Below are 22463 nucleotides of genomic sequence, written 5' to 3'. Positions count from 1 at the left end.
TGTGTTCTTTCACGTAAGCTCCTGTGTGGTACTTTCGGCTGTTATCTGATACCATGTTGATGAATTCACACCATCACAAAATAAATTAGTGCCTTTGCTGAATTCCCTGCTTCTCTCTTTGGAATCACTATTTTCTCAGGCCTTCATTCTCAGAGTCACTGAGCTGTCATTCATTCAATAACAAGTTTTCAGTGCCGCCTCTAGTCATTAAGTTTGACTCCCCAAACTCTCCTTTACCTCTCCACCCTCTAGCGCTTTCAGACGCTGGTGCTCAGAAATTCTCTGAACAGAGCTAGCTAGTATTGCTTATCCACTTAGGTTCCCACATCTGTTTGTTATTCACTAAACCAGGGTACTCAACCTTTTTCTTTATTTTATTGCCCCCCTAAGAGACATTTTCCCCTAATTGCCCTCCCCCCCATATAAAATTTTAATATCAGATATACTGTATGTGTACTTATGCACTATGGCCCTTTGGAGGAACACAAGCCATTATAATATCCAAGATTCCCCTCAAAACCCATTTTTGACCCGTTGGGGAGCGATATCACCCCCATTAGAATGCATGCTCTAAGCCGTGGGTTTTTAATGTTTTGTGGGCCATAGACAGTGCTTTGAGAATATGACCAAAACTATGGACTCTACCCAAGAGAAATATATATATGCATTTATATCCAATACCTTGAGGCAAAAATTCCAGAAGGGTTATGGATCCCAATGTACGTATCCTGCATTAAACTGGATCCCTTATGAGCCCTTAAAGGATCCCTTTCTGTTCGTCTGTATCTCCTGAGAGTGTTGAAAGGTGCACGGCAGCTATAATTAAAAATGGTAATAGCTAATAATTTCTGAACGGTGCAGTGCACCAGGTACTGTACGAAGTGTTCTACCTGTATTATCTCAGTTAATCCTCATAACAACTTTCCAAGGTAGGGCCTGCAGTAATCCCCATTTTCAGATCAGAAAGCTGATACTGTTTCTTGACCAAAGTGCTAAGGAGTGGTGGATGCAATGACTGAACCGAGAGCTGTCTGAACCCCAGAGCCAATGATTTGATTACATTGTACGACGTTACATTTACTGAGTAAGTACTTGTCGAATCAAATATTTACTCAATAAATGTAATGGAGTATAATGTGATCAAGCAATTTTTACATATGTATTTGCCCTTATAACCATCATCCAGACAGATCAAGACGTAGCATGTCAGCACCCAGAAGACTCTCTCATGCCCCTTCACAGTCCATTTCCACTACCCAGAGGTAACCATTATTTCCTCTGTCACTGTTGATTAATTTGCTTTTTCTGGAACTTTCTATAAATGGAATCATATAGTTTGTACTCTTTTTGGTCTGGCTTCATTTGCTTAGTATTTGTGAGACCTTTTTATGGCATTGCATATATTAGTTCAGTCTTTTAAAAATTTGTTCCATAGTATTCCCTTGTATGAATATATCACTATTTGCTGGACCAAGTTTATCCGTTCTCTGGTTGATGGACAGTTGACGTTTTTTAATATTACAAATAAAGCTGCTATGAAAATACTTGTCTTTTTGTAGGACATACACACTCATTTCTTTGCTGGATCAGATCTGATTTGTTTTTAGAAGATCACGTGACTGCTGAGAACAGTAAGGTTTAGGGGAGCACGACTGGAAGTAAGGAAATCAGTAAGAGACTGTTGCAGTAGCTAAGGAGATGATGGTGAATTGGAGAAGGGGGGCAGAGGGGGAACTGGGAAGAAGTGGTGGATTCAGAATACATTTTGAAGGTTGGATTGACAAGCCATGCTGATGGAGGGAAGAGAGTGAGAAAGGAAAGAAGGATGACTAACTCCGTGGTTTGGAGGGGGCCTGAACACCTCAGTGAAGAGACAACCCAGGGAGACCTGGATCAGAAGTTGGTTTATGGATCTGTCATGTTTGCAATGCTTGAATTGACAGGTGGAGATTTTGAGTTTGGGCCTGGGGGAAAGGTCAGGACTGGAGATAGAAGTGTGGGAATCATTAGCATATAGACACCATTAAAGTCATGACTACCTGAGGTGACCAAGGAGAAGCGAGTAGGTGGAAGAGGGGAAGGGCCCAGGACTAAGTCACAAGGAACTGTAGTGGTAATAGACTCAGCACAGGGGACAGAAGGAGTGATTGGTGAGGTGCCTGGGGCCCGTGGCACCTGGGAAAAACGTCTCCTCAGAACTTCAAAAGGAAAATGCAAGCTTTCTCTCTAAGAGAACAAGCTTCCTATCATTGCAAGTAATGGATCAGTGGAGAGGATGCAGTCACCTTAAAGAAAAGAAATGGCTCCCTGCCGGCCATAAACTAATTGAAAACATTAAGGTGCTTAAAGGATGTGTCAACCTTGAAGAGGGGTCAGCAATGAAAGCCTAGTAAAGGGAGAGTTCTTGAGACCCACATGGGCACAGCTGTTCAAAGTGCCATCCTGGAAAGCCAACAGCGTAGTTCCGGAACACTGGCAGGGCTGCCCGCAGCAGAGAGGGGCGTGGGCAACAGTAGGCAAGGAGAGTTTTCTGAACCCATTGGCATGACTCCTACCTGGGATGGCCAGATGCCATTAAAGATGCAAATACTCCTGCTCCTTATGTCATTGTGCATTTAGACATTGACGTTGTCATTCTGATTTAGCTTAAGGGAGAGAATGTGCTGGACATACAGAGTTTTCCTTCAGTCTGAGTGACAGTTAAATTTCTCATGGTGAATTAATGCTTATGTATTAAGGCTTTATATTTCAGTAAATTGTAAACTTTGTTGGTACAAAGAGTATTTCCAAGACATAGCTTTGGAGGCTGAGAAACCCAGGGCCACATCCCTGTCCGCTGTAAATTCAGTGCTGCAAATGCCACCTGTGAGGCCTCTGGGAACAGCCTACCAGTCCTCTCCATGTGACACATCCCAGGATTCTGCAACCTCCATATTTAGCAAAGCAGCATCACACACTATTAGACCTGATGCAGCATCTAGTCCAAGCCCCCCATTTTCCAGATGAGAAAACTGAGCTTCAGAAAGGCAGAGAACTTGACCAAAAGCCCACAGCTCGTTAGATGTGAGAACCCAGATTAGAGCCCAGGTCAGTGCTCTGTCCAGAATATCCTAAGGCCTTACCTGGAATAGGTAGACGCATTCAGTAGGTACATCCCCGAACCACTACGTAGCTCCTCATCCCTGCCGCAGAGATGGTTACCAGGTGGCACGGATCTCTGAGCTCAGGTTATTGGTACAGAGGCAAAGGAAAGAGCTGAAACCAACTCACTCCTTCCTGACATGGAAGCAGAAGTGTGTGTGTGTGTGTGTGTGTGTGTGTGTGTGTGTGTGTGTGTAAAGAAAGTGGGGAAGATTATTGAAGGACACACTTTTTGAGTCATCGGAGCAAACGATGGGGAGATGTCCAGTTGGTCAGGCCTGTAAAACCCAGCTTCTCCAGTGCTCACCTCTGCAGCCACCGGAATGGAGGGTGGGGAGGTCTGCATGGTACATAAACAATCTGGGCTGTTTCTGGAAAGAGATGTCAGGGCTCCAGGAGTCTCTGCCTCTGGCAGCTCAGGAGACAAACCACACCTTGTTATGCCTGCTTTCTATAAAATAGCCAGGGAAACTTGGAGTCTGAGCACTCGGACTTGGGAGAGGGTTGTGGGAGAGGAGTTTGGCTGGGAGCAGTGGAGAAGGGGAAGGGATGCGCTCTGAAGGCAGCCAGAGCCCCTAAAATATGTGGGTCCTGCCATCCTGGGACTGGGGCGCTAAGGAGGGGGCTGCCTCATTCACCACCTCCCTTTCTGTCTTCCCACTTGTCTCCCGAGATCACTCTTTCCTTAGTCCCTTTCATCTTTTACTAGGAAGGGGCTGGGAAAGGCTGTGTGTCATCTCCAGCTGTCCCTGTGACAACCCCCCTGGCCCTTCATCATTTTTCCTTGGTGCCCTGAGTCCCTCCCCATTCCTTTTTCCTTTTGCCCTCCCCACCCCCCAACAATGGTCTCTCCCGATGCTCAGCGGCGCTGGGGGTGGGGTGGGGTGGGGTGGGGGAGGCGGGGCTCGGAACGTGGGGGGGGGGGCAGGTCTGCATTGCCGCTTCCCCGGGTACCCGGAGCAGTCGCCGCTGCCGCCAGCCCCGCGGCCGGGACCCAGCCCCCACCCGGGACTCCCTTACCCCGGGGACCCAGCCCAGGTGAGACCCTTCTCTCAGTCCCTCACCTCCACCCCGCCCGGGACAGAGGCATCCTTGCCTTGCAGCCATTTTATCCTCCGATGCTTCGCTGGTGGGGAGGGTGACGGTCCTCGCTTTAGGGGTGAGGGGATTGATGGTGATTTGAATGAATATTTATTTTAGTTGCCGAGTGTGTGTGTGTGGTTGTGTGTGAGGAGGGGTGTTTTTCTCTACCTTAGCCAAGTCCCTGCTACCCTCATCTCCTCCTCAGATACTGACGGGGGGGGGGGGGGGGGGGTTAGGTGGAATAGGATTCACTCAAACTCCAATCCCCTCCTCACCTTGGCGGACCCCCCCCCCCCCATGAGTGATAAATGACCTTGGCTGAGAATGGATGCTGCCTCAGTCTGCTCGACTGGACTTGGACGGGGGCAGTGTTGGAAGGGCAGGTGAAGGAGGGAGGGAAGGGGAGTGAAGAGTGGAAATGCTGGGTAGATAGAAATGGTAAACCACCAAACCCCCAAGGTTGGGGGCACGGGTGATGGCTCTGGAGGCAGTTGCCCCGTGGTGGGGGGAAGGGTATTGAGAGATGATGGGCACTTGTCCAGAAGCAGGATGAAGGCTGAGGGGGGGCGCTGAGAATCCGTTCTGTCGATCGTAGGGGCTCAGCCCTTACGGCAGAGCGGAGGCGGATGGGGGCGGGGGTCGCCCCGCTGGTGGGGGCGGTCTCTCAGCCTGCGCGTGTGGAGGTCTCCTCCTGCGTCGCTGCCTCTGCCCTCTGGATTCCTCCGTGTGCATTCTCAGTTGACACCTTCCCCCCCCCCTCAGAAGTGTGGATGGTCCATCTTCCTAACCCTGGGGTCGGATGTAGGTGCAGCCCTGGCTGTCCTGGGGTGGGGGCTGAGGCTCAGTCACCCAGCTGGGGCCGAGAGGGGTGCTCCAGCACCTACTCCCTCATCATACCCCCATCTCCTCCTCTGTGGATGTTTTGATAAGTGGCTGCTGCTTAATGACCTTGTCGCCTGGGCTAGCGAGGCCTGGGGAGTCTGGGTGGGTCCCAGAGGCAGGGGCTTTGATTGGGCGGAGGGGCCTTGTGGACCCTCCTCTTATCCAGGGACGAGTGAGTTGTCCTGAAAGGCAGCATTTGCTCAGCAGTCCGGGTGGCCCACTCCTCTCCTCAGCCGAGAATCTCCTGGGCACATTTTCCCTGTCAGCCTTAAAGGGCTGTGGAACCCTGAATCTTGTCTCCTTTTGCCTCCACGTCTCTGTCTTCTTTCTCTCCCACAGGCTTAGCCACCCTGTGCTGCTTTGGGGGCTAAAAATAGCACCACTTTCTCACCAGCTCAAAGAATGTGTCTTCCTTCTCTCCTTCCTGACCTCCTGGGCTGGTTGGCCCTGGGGGAGCTGGCTGTTGAGACTGCACATCCTGCTGTGGCTCTGGGGGCCCTCTTCACCCTGCGTGTACCCTCAGGGTGTTAACAGACAGAGGGTCTGGCTCCTGGTGGATCCTTCTGCCTCCTTCAGGGTTTCCGGTGAGGGAGAGATCCTAGCTGGGAAAGAAAGAAGAGGACAGCAAATTGTCACGCAGTGAGGGGATTCCATAGTTCCCTCTCTTTCGTGGGGGATGGTTTGGGCCCTGTCCACAAAGGAAAGAAGGTGACATAGGGGTCAGTGGTTTTGTCATCGTGGTCCACTGCTCACATCTGTCCTGAGGGGCTAAGGCTCTGCTTGCCAGTGCTTCTGTCTGAACTACATAGCATTACTTACCCCCTTCTCCCAGGGTGTGTGTGTGTGTGTGTGTGTGTGTGTGTGTGTGTGTGTGACATTTAATGCAGGCCTTGGATGGGTAAGAGCAGAAGGAGGCCGGATATTTTTAGGGGAAGGATCTCTGACGAGAATCTAGTCGTGCTTCCTCTGCTTTTATGAAGGAAGTGGGGGGTCCTCCTATGCCTCCCTCTGGAGGATGTCTTTTTTTGGGGGGAAACGCAAGGCCCCCTTCATTCTACACCAGCCTCCTACGCAATGCGGTATTTGTGGACTCCTTTTCCCTTGACTCCTGGAGGAGGAGCAGGAAAGATCGAGGGGGATTAGGAAGGGAGGCCGTGGAGGAAAGAGTGTGACTGTAAACCTTAGAGCCCTCCATGTTGGAAACGTGTGTGAGCAGCCATCTCCTTTCCCACCCCCACCCGTGAAAGGGCGCCCGCCCATGTGTGGTGTCCTGAAGGCAAGTAGTAGCAGCCAGCCACGCCTCTGTCTCAGCTTTTGATCTGCCCTCTTTCCGGTGACCTCAGGTTCCAGGTCTCCTTTTTTTGAGTCTTTCCTCATTTGTCTGGCTGGAGACCATGTGGGCCCAGCTGCTGGAATCAGTTTGAGTACAGACAGACGGGTCTTTGGAAGTCTTGTTTTGGGAGGATACTGGGTAACAGCGTCCCAGTTTGATCCCTTGCCGTTCCTGGTTGCTTCCTGCTTCTTTCACATTTTGTCAATCTAATAAGAAGGAAGGAAACTAATTCATAGAGTATTTACTCTGAGATTCAATCTTCACGTGGACTTGGAGCAAGAGAGATTATTATCCCCAATTTAAATACAAAGACACTAAGGCTTAGGGAAGTTCAGTAACCTGCCCAAGCTCAGTTGGTAGGGAAATATTACGTTGGTGCAAAAGTAATTGCGGTTTAAAAGGTTAAAAATAATTGCGAAAACCGAAATTACTTTTGCACCAATTTAACAGCAGAACTAGGATTTCAAGTTCGCTTGCATAACTGTTGTGTGCTTTGCACAGGACCAGCTCTCTCCTTGCCTGTACCCCTTTATTGCTGCTCACCCTAGAGAGCACCCAGAAGTGGCTTTTATTCTGGGGTCTATCATTATCACCACAAAGAGCAATAACGAATATCTCCTCATCACTTTTTATGCGCCAGGTACTATACGGTAAGGAGCTTAAGTGACACATTATGTCACTTAATCCTTACTTTCCCCTTCTTTAGTAAGAGGCACCGAGGCTTGGGGTGTTCCGTGGTCACTTAGCTAGTAAGTGCTGAAGCAGGACGTCAAACCCAAGCCTGCCTTGGGTTCAGAGCTTTTGCCCACTGAGCTATGTTGGGAGAAGACCCCTCCTTGGGAGGCCTATAACCATGGGACCTGAGGAGAGCACTGTGGGAGCTCCACCTTCAGACACCATCAGTGGACTGAAGGCGACAGGTTGGACGATGCGCTGCTCCTTCTACACATTCTCCCCCAGCTGCACCCTCAGGGAGAGGCACAGACCAGACTAGAGTAGGGAATTCTGGTTTCTCCTAGTTCCTGTTTTATTCTTTGCAGGTTGGTGGTAAAGGAAGGGGTCTGATATTGAGGTGGGGGAGAAGGGGGCGTCAGGAGAAGAGCTCTATGTAGGTGACCATGACTTGGGAGCAAATCCCATGGGTCTAGTCTCCAAGGTCAAAGTAAGGGGTTTATACTGAATGACCCTCAGTTGGCCCCAACAGTCATCTCTTTTTACTGAGTGTGGCCTTGAAGCAAGGAGGCCATCTCTGTACCACGTGGCACGGGGGGGGGGGGGCGGCCTCTGGGTTGAGGGGCTCTGGGTTGGCCGTCTTTACCATCTTAGGCCTCACAGCCTCCTTTTTCTCCCTCTTATTTTTTCTAGATCTCCAGAGGCACCTGGAAGAGAAGTAGGTGGCCTTTCCTGAGTTATCCTGGCTCCCCAGCTTAGCAACCCCCAAGCTGGCTCCCCCTCCCTTTCCCTATGCGCCCAACTGAACGGGGTGTAGGCCGAAGCTCCTCTCCCGCCTTTCTCCTGGCCAAGTCCTATTTTCTCCTATTCTGTGCCCAAAGATACTTGAACACATTTCATCTAAGTAACTGCGGGAAGGGTCTTTCTGCCGCCGCGGGTCCTTGAGCAAAAGCTGCGGAAGGAGCAGGGAGTGGGGGAGCTCCGGTGAAGCCCCGTCATGGAAGAGGGCTTCAGAGACCGGGCAGCTTTCATCCGTGGGGCCAAGGACATTGCCAAGGAAGTCAAGAAGCATGCAGCCAAGAAGGTGGTGAAGGGCCTGGACAGAGTCCAGGACGAATATTCCCGAAGATCCTACTCCCGCTTTGAGGAGGATGACGACGACGAGGACTTCCCTGCCCCTGCTGATGGCTATTACCGTGGGGAAGGGACCCAGGATGAGGAGGAAGGGGGCGCATCCAGTGATGCCACCGAGGGCCACGACGAGGATGATGAGATCTACGAGGGGGAATATCAGGGCATCCCCCGGGCAGAGTCTGTTGGCAAAGGCGAGGGGATGGCAGATGGGGCCCCCCTGGCTGGAGTGAGGGGGGGCCTGGGTGATGAGGAGAGCCCCCCTGGGGGCCGGGGGGAGGCACAGCGGAGGAAAGAACGGGAAGAACTGGCGCAGCAGTATGAAGCCATCCTCCGGGAGTGTGGCCATGGCCGCTTCCAGTGGACACTCTACTTCGTACTTGGTCTGGCGCTGATGGCTGACGGTGTCGAGGTCTTTGTGGTGGGCTTCGTGCTGCCCAGCGCCGAGAAGGACATGTGCCTGTCTGACTCCAACAAAGGCATGCTGGGTAAGACACCTCGGAGGCACTCAGCCCCGTCCTGCCCCAAACTCTGGAGACACCCCTGCTCCTGAGAACTCCTGCCCTCCCTGCTGGGCTCCCTAGGACCCTGCCCTCAAGATGTCTCCAGAGGGCTCAGGGTTCCTCTGCGCGGTGTCCCCTTACACACACCCTCCTCTTGGGGTTGCGTCACAGTGAGGCTGTTGGTGCAAGAGGGGCTCAGGGGAGGACAGCTGGGCTGGGGCTTGGCTGGTGGTTGGGTGGTGGTCTGCAGAAGGTGGCTGTGTGGGGGAAGGGACCCCATTTAATGTTTCTTCAGAGCCTCCCTCTTGTGTTCCTGCTCCCTTTCCCTGTTTGGGGCGACAAGAAGTCAGTATCCCAGCTCCCTAGGTTAAATGGGAGGGTTGGTTTGGGGTGGTAGGGGTTGGGGAAGAATCTGGGGCCCACCTTCAGCCAGAGAAGCTGCGCACACTGGCTCTTGATCAGCCTTGGGAGTGGTCAGGAGCCAGCGAGTGGTCTCCGATTGCCCTTCCTGATGGGGACCCTGAGGGACAAAACCCCTAGACTCCCTCAGAAGGGATCTCGGTCTTGCTCTGCCACCAAGTTGTTATGATTTGGGCAGGTCTCCTTTCCCTGGGGCTTGGCCTTGGGCATGCGCAAAATGCAGTTTGGAGTAGATGATTTTCAAGATTAATTCCAACTCTGAATTTATGAAAGAAGTAAGAAACAGGAAAGTTTATGACCGGGAATACTGGCGCTGCAAGGAGTGAAGGATGGATTTTGTGGGGAGGATTTCCTGGAGGCGTGAAGAACTGGAGCTGTTTCCTGGGGGACATGAGACACCTCCTGGTGTCAAGGCAGGGAGGGGGCAGGGACCCAACGAGGGTCTGGGAATCTAGGCAGATCCATTCCTCATTCCAGGCAAGCCAGAAGTGGGAGTGTTGTGTGTGACAGACAGCCAGAGAGTGAAAATTGAGAGGGAGAGGAAGCGAGAATTCTGGGGTTCTCTCATATCTGTATTCCCGCCTTTGAACCCCCAGCCTGCAGAGATGACCTTCCATCTTTGCTCACACAATTCAGCTTCTCTCACTTGCTCTCATCTCTAGGTAGACTGAGCTTCTAGAAGTCTTTCAGATCCTTGATTCATCTGCTGTATTTTCAGCTCACTTTATGTTTGGCCAGTGGGAGAACTGAAGAGTGTCTGCTCATCCCCTCTGCCTCTTTTCCTCCTTCCAGGTCTCATTGTGTACCTGGGCATGATGGTGGGGGCCTTCCTCTGGGGAGGGCTGGCTGACCGGCTGGGTCGGAGACAGTGTCTGCTCATCTCGCTCTCGGTCAACAGCGTCTTCGCCTTTTTCTCATCTTTCGTCCAGGGTTACGGCACTTTCCTCTTCTGCCGCCTCCTTTCTGGGGTCGGGTGAGTGTCTGCATCCTAAGGCCCTGGAGGGCAGGACTGTGCCTTGGGCACTGTCACATCTCTAGGCCCCTGCACAGTGCCAGGCGCACCAAATGCACTTCCAAGTATGTACAAGCGGAATGCATCCTTGCTGCTCCCACCATCTTCAGGCCAGATTCTCCCTGTCCAGGACCTGTCTGCTGCCTTTCCAGAATGCCATTCCGTGACCGGTTCACCCCTCCCTTTAGTTCCGTTCTGAGCCTGGCTCCGTGAAGAGGCCTGGTGGGTCTCAGCCTCACCTCTGGGCACCTGTGGACCCTCGAGTTACCCCCTTCCCAGAGGCTACATATTTCCTGCATTTGACAGCAGACCTTGCTAATACCCACAGCTGCCCGAAATCTGAAGCCTTGACCCCGCGCCCCTTTTCTTTACTTCTACCTGAATGTACTCTCTCCTCGTCTCCAAGCTCTGTTCTGGCCTGCTCCCTTATACCTGCCCTCAGACTCTTCTCTGGTCCTTTCCGGGGCCAATTTTCCCTTTTTCTGTAATTATCTTCCCTCCCAGATTCAGTGTTTGCTCCTTCCTTTTCCCTGAGACCCGTCTGGCTGGTTCCCAGGGTCCCAAGGATGGACGCCTGATGGCTGGCTGGTGGCGAGCTGGTAGGGCACTGAGTGTGAGGAGGAGTCTTTACAAAGGTCTGGAAGAGGAAAGGGATTTGGGGACCCAGAGCAATGGGGCAGGGGATCGGGAATATGGCTGTTTTCCAATGTTGAATTCTTGCACACCCTCTAGGATTGGAGGGTCCATCCCCATTGTCTTCTCCTATTTCTCGGAGTTCCTAGCCCAGGAGAAACGTGGGGAGCACCTGAGCTGGCTCTGCATGTTCTGGATGATTGGTGGGGTGTATGCAGCTGCTATGGCCTGGGCCATCATCCCCCACTACGGTGAGCAGCCCCCAGGGAGTGACCCCAGGCTGTCCTCGCTCCCTGTGGTGGGAACCCCCAGCCTGTGGCCTCTCTGCTGACTTTGTGACTGTCCCCTGACAGGGTGGAGCTTTCAGATGGGGTCTGCTTACCAGTTTCACAGCTGGAGGGTCTTTGTCCTCGTCTGCGCCTTTCCTTCTGTGTTTGCCATCGGGGCTCTGACCACACAGCCTGAGAGTCCCCGCTTCTTCCTGGAGGTGACGGGGCTGGGGCCGGGGCTGGGCTGTGGGGAGGGAAGCAGGGGCTCCTGTGTTCAAACACCGCTGTGGGTTGGGTTGGATCCTATATGGTGCCTTCCTTCCTGGCAGGGTCCATTCTCGGTGGGACTTTCTCTTATTTCCTTTGTTTGAAACGAATCTCCAGAAAGGTTTTGTGGGTGGAGAAACCGGGGGACCTGCTCAACCATGGGTGGCTTAAAATTTTACAGGCGGGGGCCCTGGCCCTGACTTTACAGCCCCAGAGAAGGTTCTACTCTTTCACTTCCCCATCCAACTATATCTTAGTCCAGCCGGGCTAACATCCTGCCCCTTCTCTGACTACACACTTGCTCACCACCATCATTTGTCTTGTTTTTAGTTTTGTCTTTCCACTGTACCAGGGGAATCCCTAGGACCTATGCTTATATTTGTCTCCTGGACTCCCCCCACTCTTGCCCAAGTCTGATTATATTTTGCGGTGCCCCCACTTAGGGCTCTTTCAAAGTGGGTGATGGATGTGCCCATAGGTCAGCGGTGGGGCTGGGAGCCCGTTTGTGTCCTGTGACTCCAGGTTGGAGGTCGGGGGTGTATAACCCGGGCTCAGGGAAGGGCTCATCTGGATGTGGGGGTTCTGTCTCTAGAATGGGAAGCATGATGAGGCCTGGATGGTGCTGAAGCAGGTCCATGACACCAACATGCGAGCCAAGGGGCATCCTGAGCGAGTCTTCTCAGTAAGCCACCACCCTTCCCACCTCAGTCCTGCAAGCTGCTGCACCCCAACCCCTTCCTGGCCCCTCTCTGGATAACCCCCCACCTTCCCAGGCGTCTCCAGCCACACTTGCCTCAGCGACATCTCTCAGGGCACCCTCTCCACCCCTGCCTCCCATTTTGCTGCTGCAGGAGACACTGACGCACCTGGAAGGGGGTGGAAATACAGACTAAGTGACTGCTCACCCCTTCTCTTGACCGCAGGTAACTCACATTAAGACGATCCATCAGGAAGATGAGTTGATTGAAATCCAGTCAGACACAGGGACCTGGTACCAGCGCTGGGGCGTCCGAACCTTGAGCCTGGGAGGGCAGGTAATGGTGGATTGGATGGTGGGGAGAGAGAAGGGGCCGGGAGAGGTGGACAGGAACGCAGGGCTCAAGCCTGTGTGTGGGGGGGGTGGCTGAACTGCAGGGAGGTGGTAAGGCAGAAACATGGGGAGCTGGGGCTGCTAAAAGTCAGTGTAGCCACTGTCTGACTCTTCTGTTCCGTGTAGGTTTGGGGGAATTTCCTCTCCTGTTTCGGTCCAGAATATCGACGCATCACTCTGATGATGATGGGTGTGTGGTTTACCATGTCGTTCAGGTGAGGAGGTGGGTGGGGTGGGTGGTGTGTGGTGGACGTGATGGTGTGGGTTGGGAGAGAGATGGAGAAATGGAAAGGAAGGGGGCGGATCATGAGGGACGGTGCTGTCCAGACCCCCTTCGATCCTGCACCCTGCTTCTCTGCTCCATTCATTAATCCAACAAGCTTGTATTACAAGCTGAGCAGTATTAAGCTTCTCTTGTGTGCCAGGCACTGTGCTGGGCTGAAAGAGATGTGGCCCCAGGGAGTTTCCATCTCAGCCAGGGAGCTAGACAAAACCAGCTGTAAGGCAGCGTGATGAGTGCCGCGTGGGGGCACAGGACAGGGGCTTCCCAGCCCAGATGTGGAGTGGGGTGGGGACCTGAGTCCTGGAGGATGAATGGGTGTCAGGCTGAGGGTGGGGTGGGGGAAGTGTTTTAGCAGAGGAAGAGCAAATGACTGGGAGATAGATAAAAGAGTACGGTGGAAGGATTAGAAGGACCACACCAACTGGTGAGGGACGAGGCTGGAGCGGTGAGCAAGGTCCCCACATGGGCTGATCTGCAGGCTCCCCCTCACTCTGGACCGTCCGGGGCCAGTCCCTGAGCCCTGTCTGATTCCCTCACCCTTGACTCCTCAGCTACTATGGCCTGACTGTCTGGTTTCCCGACACGATCCGCTATCTCCAGGCGGTGGACTACGCAGCCCGCACCAAAGTGTTCCCTGGGGAGCGTGTGGAGCATGTGACTTTTAACTTCACCCTGGAGAATCAGATCCATCGAGGGGGACAGTACTTCAATGACAAGTATGCGGGGACCTTTATGCTCCTCTCCTCTCATCCCTTTGACCCGTGTCTCTTTTATGTGTCTGGGAGCTTTGGGACGAGGTACTTTGGGGCAAGGACCTGTGGTCCCTGCTCAGTGCCACAGCGTCCTATGACCTCAAGAAGGGCAGGGCCTTGGAGGAGGGGGTGAGGAGGATGGGGAGCCCCTGTGGTCATCCTGGCCTTCCTTCCAGGTTCATCGGGCTGCGCCTGAAGTCTGTGTCCTTTGAGGACTCCCTGTTTGAGGAGTGTTATTTCGAGGACGTCACATCCAGCAACACGTTTTTCCGCAACTGTACATTCATCAACACTGTATTCTACAACACGGGTGAGAGAGGGGGCATGGCCGCTGGATGTCAGACCTAAGGGTCGGGTGGGCCGTGAGGAGGGGTCCCTGGCTCAGGGCCCCCACGCGGAGCTCTCGGGAGCTGTGGAGGAAGGCAGTGTGGGGGCCTCTAGTTCCCACCAGTAATCCTACAAATCTAATGGAAATTGAAATTGACAGTTAGAATATCTGACAAAAATATCAAGTGTCTTTGCCTGGAATTAAAACAACTCACTGCAGTGGTATTAATGCACTTTTGAAGAGGGCAAAAGTCATTCAAAAAGGGTCCTTAGGAAAAATAATAAAAGGAATATTTGGTGGGGAAAAGGTTGGGAATCGTTGCATTAATCCACTTCTTTAACAGTGATTCTCAGACTCCATGCACACAAATGCTGGCATTAGAGGGGGTTTCTCACCTCTAAATGGTATCCTGGGTGAGTTTTTCCCACCTCGCAGGAAAAAATAATGGACAGGACGTTTCAAGGATTTTAAATATTTAAATATTTTTTTCAGTAATTTTTCCCAAACCATGGCCCTGCTGTTGTTTGTAGTCAGCAGAGAGGGGAAAAAAAGAAAAAAGAACAGGAAGCAGACTATTCATGAGAAAACTTGGAAACAACCAGTCACACTGTTTCATTGGATAGACTACCGATATTTTCTGCTGTAAAGTTTTCTAGTTCTTATGGTGATGTTATTTGACATTTTGCAATGAGTGTCCTGAACCTTTGTGAGTCCCCACTGCTAAACCCGGCAAAGGCAGAACCTGAATTGTAAGCAGTACCACCTCCCTCTGTCAGTTGACATGACTGCCGCCTGTCTTGGCTTCCACCCCAGACCTGTTTGAGTACAAGTTTGTGAACAGCCGTCTGGTGAACAGCACGTTCCTGCACAACAAGGAGGGCTGCCCACTAGACGTGACAGGGACAGGCGAGGGTGCCTACATGGTGTACTTCGTCAGCTTCCTGGGGACGCTGGCTGTGCTTCCCGGGAATATCGTGTCTGCCCTGCTCATGGACAAGGTCGGCAGGCTCCGAATGCTTGGTAAGCGGGGGAGGCCGGGCTGTCGTGTGGCAAGTGATTGGGGGGCCAGCGCATGGGACTGTCAAAGGCTTCTCACCTCAGTGTGTGGAAGAGCTTAGCCAGAGAAGCTTCTCTCTCATGTCTTCTGCTTAGGGGGTGGCAGCAGGAAGAGGAGGGGCCTGGACCTGAAGCTTCTCTGGGGGGTAAAGGAGGTGGGGGGGTAGTAAGTGGTTCACGGCACAGGCTTTCAGGATATTGGGCAAGTTCCTTAACCTCTAGGAGCCCAGCTGTCTCATCTGGAAAATGGGGGTGCCTCCTAGGGTTGACATATTAGATCAATGCACGTAAAGCACCAAGTTGACTGGCCCATAGCTGGCGTTAAAGAAGTGGTTGGAAGTGACATTATTAATAAGAAAAAAATTATAAGGGAGGCTGGGGATGAGTGAAATGCTGTCCTTTTGGGTACCTTGGGAAAAAGAGTCTCATTCTGGGCTGCCCTCAACGCCAGTTCATGGGACAGGGTGGGTGGTGGATGGTTCCTTTGCAGACAGGCTCATGTCGCTCTCTCCTTTCCTGGCTCCAGCTGGCTCCAGCGTGATGTCCTGTGTCTCCTGCTTCTTCCTGTCTTTTGGGAACAGTGAATCAGCCATGATCGCTCTGCTCTGCCTTTTTGGAGGGGTCAGCATTGCATCCTGGAACGCGCTGGACGTGTTGACTGTCGAACTCTACCCCTCGGACAAGAGGTAGTTGGATTGTGTTGGGGGGCACGGCAGCAGGTTGAGGGTCTAGAGGTTAGGGGAGAAGTGGGGTGAGGAAGGGAGGCTGAGTGGGAAAAACATTAGGGCTAAAAGGATACACGTTCCTATTGAGTTTCTCCTCTAAGAGCTGGTAGCTTTTGCATTCACTCCTTGACGTCTTAACTATTCATCTTTCGGTCTCCTTTCCCATTGGCCTTCCAATTTATCTACATTCCCTGATGTGCGTCCCTCCCCTCTCTGGCTGCCCTCTCGGACACGCCTGCCATCTCTCCTTCACTTCCCCATGCCCGCCCTCCCCCCACAAACCCTCCCATGCCTCTTTCTTTGTTTCCCACCTTGCCTGGCCCACCGTGCTGCACTGGGGGACCCCTGAACAGGACCACAGCCTTCGGCTTCCTGAATGCCCTGTGTAAGCTGGCAGCGGTGCTGGGAATCAGCATCTTCACGTCCTTTGTGGGTATCACCAAGGCGGCTCCCATCCTCTTTGCCTCAGCTGCCCTTGCCCTCGGGAGCTCTCTGGCCCTGAAGCTGCCCGAGACCCGGGGGCAGGTGCTGCAGTGAGGGGGTCCCTGGGGCTTCGGGGTGGCAGGCACACTGTGAGACCAACACTTCTTCTCCCTTCTCCCTGCCCTGCCATCCTGGCCCCCAGAGCCCTCACTCCCCACACCTGTGTTTGGTGTCTTAGCTGTGCGTGCGTGCGTGTGTGTGTGTGTGTGTGTGTGTACGCACATGTATGTGACCCTGTGGGCAGGGACGACAGGGAAAGCTCCATCATCCCAGCTTTGGGATGCAGTTCTACTTCCCACCTCCTATCACCCTCGACTTTGCACAAGAGAAGGCTTGGCCCACCCTTCTCTCCCAGTGTTAGTGATGGGCCCTTGCTCTTCCCCGCTCCAGGGGCCCCAGAACATGTTTCCTGCCTCCCCCTTTCCCTCTGCCTAGGCCCTGGTGAAACCATGAGCTTGTGGTTATACTGGGGGCTGGGGCTTGGTGTAGACCATGGACCAAAAGAACTTTACCTTAGAGTGGAAGGTGTGCCCTGTCACACCTCCTGTTGGATGCTGGGGGAGTAGCAATAAACCTCAGCCCCCTGGCCTCCACTTCCCCTTCCATTTGGGCTTAAGAGGCCTGAATTTTATGGAATTAGCTTTCTGATTCTTAATTATTTATATATTAAGTTCTGAGGCAGCTCAGCAGGACTGTGTGTGTGTGTGACTATGTGTGTATACTTACATATGTGTGTGTATGTGCCATGGGCGGGGGTGTCACTATACTGTCCTAAAATACAAGCTAAGGGTAATGTCAATGGACACACACACAACCCTGCCTCCCATGGTACCCCCCCTCCCCCATCTTGTTTCTGTGCCAGGCCTGGGAGGGAGGAGCCCTAGGCCCGGCTGGGGTAAGAGTCCCACAGTCTAGTGAGATCTGAGGGGACCTCCCCTCCTCTCAAGAAACACAGGCCTCCTCTGGAGAGGCTCCACCCACTATAGCACAGACAGTAACAGCACAGCTGCTCTCTCACCCCCAGCCTGTCAGCTTGTCCCCTCACAGGCAGGGGGGCAGGGGAGGGAAAGAAACCAGGCATATGGTCAAACCAGCAGATCCAAAAGCACAAGGAGCTGGGGCAGGGGCCCTCCCAGCAACTAGAGCGGAAAGAGGTTGGGTAGTAAGCCAGGGGCCCCAATGCAGGGACCAGAGCCTCAGTTGCCCCATCTCACCCTTTCCACACAATAGCCCCTGTAGGTTAAGCTGCCCCTGTCCCACACTATCCGTATGGCTGCTTTCTTTGGTGTCCCCCTCCCCCCAACTGTAGCTGTGATGTGTTGTAGTTTTTAGCTGTTTGTAAAATGTTAAAAATTAAAAGGAAAAAAGTGAAAACAACAAAAAAAGAAAATCCAAATTCACCTTCCTCCTGCTGCGTCTGGTGCCGCCACCCTATGGTCACTCCCTCCATTTTGTAACACTGAACCAGGTGGTGACTGTTTAAGTCCTTGGTGTCTGCTCAAAGGACTGCCTTCTCCTCCAGTGCCCAGTGTATGTGTGTGCCCTTTCCTCACCCTTCACTTGCTGGACGCAGCCCTCTCCCCTGCACCCCTGGAGGGACCATCCATCTCCCTTGTTCTCCTGGGGAACCCTAAACCCAACTCTGTTGATGTGAAAAATGAAATGAAAAATATTGATGAAAAATAAACAGGAAACAAATCCTTAAAATCCAAAATGGCTGTCTGCTTCTTTGCCTCTCCACCTATACCCAACTCTGTTCTGCCTGCTGAGAGGAGAAGGTGATGAGATGGAAAAACAACTCCTTTCCAAACTAAAGGCCAGAATAACATGAGGTGTCACACTTACTTTCTTAACTGGCCTCTCTATTGTGACCTTTCCACTTCTCCAGATGGAGGGCCCTCAGTCTCCCAGATTTGAAGACTTGGGGTAATATCCTAGAATGCAATAGCAAAGAAACTAATAACCTGATTTCAAAAATGGGCTAAAGATTGCAATGACCAACAGGTATATGAAAAAATGTTCAACATCACTAATCATTAGGGAAATGCAAATCAAAACCATAAGATATTGCCTCATACCTATCAGATTAATAGCCAAAAAAATCCCCAAATGACAAACAGTGTTGGCAAAAATGTGGAGAAATTGGAATCCTTGCACATTGTTGGTGGGGATGCAAAATGGTGTGGCTGCTATGGAAAAGAATATGGAAGTTCCTCAAAAAATTAAAAATAGAACAACTGTATGATCTAGCAATCCCACTCCTGGGTACTTAACCAAAAGAATTGAAATCAGGATCTTGGAGAGATAGTAGCACCTCCACGTTCACTGTAGCAAAGATATGGAAACAAGCTAAATGTCCATTGACAAGAGGTATGGATAAAGAAAATGTGTTATATAAATATACTGGAATACTATTCAGCCTTAAAAAAAGAAATTCTGCAATATGTGACAATATGGATGAACCACCAGGATGTTATGCTAAGTCAAATAAGACAAATATTGCATTGATGCCACTTACATGAGTTACCTAAAATAATCAAATTCATGTAATCGAAGAGTGGAATGGTGGTTGCCAGAGGCTGGGGGGAAAGGAAATGGAGAGTTAATAATCAATGGGCAGAAAGATTCCGTTGAAACAAGATAAATAAGCTGTAGAGATCTTTTGTATGACATTGTATGTATAATCAACGATAACGTATGGTACACTTAAAATTTGTTAGGAAGTTATCTCATTTGAAGGGTTCTTGCCATAATAAAATAAAATTAACAAAAATACATTTAAAAAGATTTAACACCCCCCCCAAACGAAAACAAAAAGTTGGAGTCTTGTTCAAGTTCTTGAGAATAGGACCAGTTTCCTCCAAATCTTCTTGTGTGTCTTAAAGATACAGATTCAAGATTCCATTCTAGGAATCAGAATCAGAATCCTGGTTTTGGAAGAGGGGACAGAGAATCCACATTTTAAACAAGCTCCTTTGTGAATTCTTACCTGTGAGGAAATCTGAAAACCACTACTTAGGGGTTACCCTCGACTCCTCTCACTCTAGTCCATTTCTGTTCTAATCAAGCCACTTTCTGACTTTTTATGGCAGCTCTCAGATCCACCCCTTCCTTTCTAATCCCACAGCTGATCTCAAAGTCAGGGTTCCACCTTCACTCTTGGTTGATCTCTGTGCCTCCAATCTCCTGTGCCAACCCACTTACACATCACTGCCAGATCAATCTGCCCCACCATGCTCTTTGGCATGCCCCTCCTCAAAACTCTTCAATGACTCCCTGCTGCCCAACCAGATGCTGTCTCAGCGCTTTAGCCAGAAATGGTCAAGATACATGTTCATCAAGCGTTTTTAGTATCTAAGTTCCATTTCCACATTGAGGTCATCAGAAATTTCCTTATCTAGACATTACTTGAGCTCTCCTCGGAAATATTACTTAACATTTGGAAGGCTCATAAGAAAAAGGGGCTACATAAAGTTATCTCCGTCTTCTATACTCGTTTTCTAGGTTATCATCTTTTCACTGCGTTAGTGTTTTATCCCCAAAGATTTTTCTTACAAACAAATGCAAATCCTTTTGGAAATGGACAGGCTGTTAGAAGCCAAACATTCCCCCAGTATGAAATGCGAATGTGTCTACAACTTCTGTCTTGCCCAGTCTAGTTTCTATGTTTTTGTGAGGTCTCTTCTTGCCTACAACACCTTTCTTCTTTCTGGTTTAATTCTGTGCTTTCCTTTAAAGATCCAACTAGGTCACTCCCCCCATGAAGCCCTTCTTGACTACCCCAGGCTACTGGTATCTTTCTTCTCCCACGAACGTCTGTGGCACTGATTCAACAGGTCATGAATAACACAGCGATGCACCTCAAATGATAATTTATTTTTTAGTGTACAGGATTATTTCCAGCTCATCAGATCTGGTGGTCCTTAGTCACAATTTAACATGAAACGACTGGACAGCTTCTCCTGAATAGTGCAGGGCAAGAGCAGGAGTGATTCACTTTCCTTGGGTTAGCTTTGATCTGAAATGAGTTGCTATCTCCAGAGAAATAAATGTATGTGCAGGTTGAATGGGGCCCCGGTCCTCATCCCTTACCAATACCCGACTGTAAGGAAGGGAAGAAGGCCCCAGTAGTTTACTCTCATCCAACCCATTCAGATCCCGGCTCTTGCTCTTTTCTTTTGGGTTCAGGGGGTTCCTCGAGTTTTCTTGCTCCCACCTAGGCAGGGGGGGCTCGCGTCCAGTTGAGGGTTCTCCCTCCATTGGGCAGGGGTCCGCGCCTGTATGGCCAGCGCGTGGACGGGCCCGGCTAGCTCTTCCGACAGCGCAGCGTGGACCAGCCGGTGCCGCTGCAGGGGGCTCAGACCCTCGAAGCGAGAGCTCACCACCGCCACACGGAAATGCGTCTCGCTGCCTGGTGGGACCGCGTGGCCTCCACTCTCGTTACGCAGCTCCAGCACCTCGGGGTTCAGAGCTTGCTCCAACTTCATGCGAATGGCGGCCTCAACAGGACCGCTGGTCCCCGATCCCGCGCTGCCCCGGGACAGACAGACGCGGCCGGCCATGGAGAACAGGCGCCTGACCAGCTGTCCACTCGGCATCGGCTACTGCAGAGACAAGGCCCAAAGCAGTGAGGGCCAGGGCCTCCTGCCTGCTGAGAGCACAACCTCACAGCCCTCCCACCTCCACCCGCACCCCAACCCGCCAACAGCCACACTCGGCTGCCGCAGGGAGCGAGACTAGACGCCAGTCAGCCAGACCCGAGACCCCGCCCCTTTCCTGTGTGACGTTGGGGAAATTTGGCCTCCAGCCGCCGGCAGCGGACGGGTGACTAGGGATTACAAAGGGCCCGCGCGCGAGGCATGTTCATTAAGGGGACTACCACAAAATGCACTGGAGGTTGCAAAAGGAGGTATGCGCAACTCCGGGCACTTGGTTGGGCCAACGTCCCCTCTGAACCCCAGGATGGCCCTTTTCTACCTTCGGCTCAGCCTTGGCTACCGCAGTTCCCGCTCAGGGACGCGATTCCTGACGTTCTCGGCGAAATGCTGTTCTGGCGTCCTGAGGCACGCTGGGAAATGGAGTCCTTTCTACGCGACAGCAGACTGGACAGGCGTACGTGGTGCCCTGAGGGCTCACGGGAATTGTAGTCTCCAAGTCTCCCGATTCGTGAGGTCGCTTTCGGAAGCAGAGAAATGCACCAAGCAAGAAAACCACGCAGACACACAAACAAAAACCGAGAATCCTTGCGCAGTTGGTATTGGGATTATTCGATACAGTTTACTGCCAATGAAATCTTGTAGGTCATCTAGCCCAACTCCTTCATTTTACATACAAGAAAATGGAAGTCTGTTCCATGTATTGAATATCATTGTTGTGCGCCAGGCCAGGCCTGCAGGCTGAGGAATAAAGCAGACCCTGTCCTCAAGGGGTTTACAGTAGTATATTTTTCACCCTGATACCCAGATGTTAACATTTTACCACACTTGCACTCTCCCTCTCTTTTTTTTCTGAACTGTTTGAGTGTCAGAGATAAAGCCCATTTACCTCTACCTCTCTACCTACCTGTGATGGTTAATTTTATGTATCAACTTGGCTGGGCTACAGGGTGCCCAGATTTTGGTGAAACATTATGCTGGGTGTTTCTGTGAGGGTGTTTTGGGTGATATTAACATTTAAGTGCCAGACTGTGTAAAGCAGATTGCTCTCCCTAATGTGGGTGGGCCTCATCCAACCAGTTGAAGGCCTCAATGGGACAAAAGGGCTGACCATCCCCAAGAGAGTTCTTTCCTGCCTGTTTGACTTTGCATTGAGACATTGGCTTTTTTCCTGCCTTCAGACTTGAACTGAAACATTGGCTCTTCCTGGGTCTCCAGCCTGCCAGCCTTCGGACTGGAACTACAGCATCAGCTTTCCTGGGTTCCAGCTTGTTGACTCACCCTACAGAACTAGGGACTTGTCAGCCTCTATAATCATGTGAGCCAAGTCCTTTTTTAAAAATTTGATTCCCCCCCTTTCTTCCACCTCGCCCCCCCCCCTCCAGGTCAAGTTGTTGTTTCTCAGTCTAGTTGTGTAGGACACAGCTCCCTGGCCCATGCTGGTGTTATATCCTATGTCTCATAAAGCGTTTGTCTACTACTTTTAGCACCTCAGAAGTGTATTTGAAGTAGGAGTTATTGAAGACAACTGAGATCATTGGGGATGGGTGGGAGGGGACGTGGGTAAGAGGGGTAAAATCACCTGGGGAGAGTACATGGTGAGATTTTCTATTAGATGATCACTTTAGCTAGTATGTGAAGAATGTATTAGAGAAATTGGAAGAGTGGAAGCAGAGAGGAGTTCACCTTTGGCAGTAGTAGTCTGCTGAAATAATGTGAGTGAGGGCAGGAGATGCGCTAGAGAG

General features: G+C 51.5%; 2 protein-coding genes across 2 annotated transcripts; one reads left to right on the top strand and one right to left on the bottom strand.

The window, feature by feature from the left end:
* The first annotated feature begins 4046 nt into the window (after window positions 1–4046).
* Window positions 4047–17777, top strand: SV2A (synaptic vesicle glycoprotein 2A). The gene is made up of 14 exons (XM_074318517.1): window positions 4047–4179; window positions 7805–7829; window positions 7993–8730; window positions 9958–10138; window positions 10910–11061; window positions 11164–11297; window positions 11939–12028; window positions 12270–12380; window positions 12563–12651; window positions 13271–13435; window positions 13648–13781; window positions 14613–14819; window positions 15382–15541; window positions 15934–17777. The coding sequence occupies exons 3-14, from the start codon at window positions 8109–8111 to the stop codon at window positions 16115–16117; spliced, it is 2229 nt and encodes a 742-aa protein (XP_074174618.1). The 5' UTR covers window positions 4047–4179; window positions 7805–7829; window positions 7993–8108; the 3' UTR covers window positions 16118–17777.
* Window positions 17778–19918: 2141 nt separating this feature from the next.
* BOLA1 (bolA family member 1) lies at window positions 19919–21900 on the bottom strand. The gene is made up of 2 exons (XM_019739872.2): window positions 21041–21900; window positions 19919–20667 (listed from the first exon to the last, which is right to left on the bottom strand). The coding sequence occupies exon 2, from the start codon at window positions 20659–20661 to the stop codon at window positions 20248–20250; it is 414 nt and encodes a 137-aa protein (XP_019595431.1). The 5' UTR covers window positions 20662–20667; window positions 21041–21900; the 3' UTR covers window positions 19919–20247.
* Window positions 21901–22463: the final 563 nt, after the last annotated feature.

The sequence above is a fragment of the Rhinolophus sinicus genome, linkage group LG14, assembly GCF_036562045.2.
Source record: "Rhinolophus sinicus isolate RSC01 linkage group LG14, ASM3656204v1, whole genome shotgun sequence".
In the NCBI taxonomy this organism is placed as follows: Eukaryota; Metazoa; Chordata; class Mammalia; order Chiroptera; family Rhinolophidae; genus Rhinolophus; species Rhinolophus sinicus.
The sequence above is the reverse complement of the archived record's forward strand: the minus strand, read 5'-3'. Positions and strand labels throughout refer to the sequence as shown.

Excerpts from the sequence above, each read along its gene's own strand:
- SV2A (XM_074318517.1), top strand. The coding sequence starts at position 8,109 with ATGGAAGAGGGCTTCAGAGACCGGGCAGCTTTCATCCGTGGGGCCAAG. Across the intron at positions 8,731-9,957 it reads CTCCAACAAAGGCATGCTGG|GTCTCATTGTGTACCTGGGC; the intron begins GTAAGACACCTC and ends TCCTCCTTCCAG. Across the intron at positions 11,062-11,163 it reads GGCCATCATCCCCCACTACG|GGTGGAGCTTTCAGATGGGG; the intron begins GTGAGCAGCCCC and ends GTCCCCTGACAG.
- BOLA1 (XM_019739872.2), bottom strand. The coding sequence starts at position 20,661 with ATGCCGAGTGGACAGCTGGTCAGGCGCCTGTTCTCCATGGCCGGCCGC.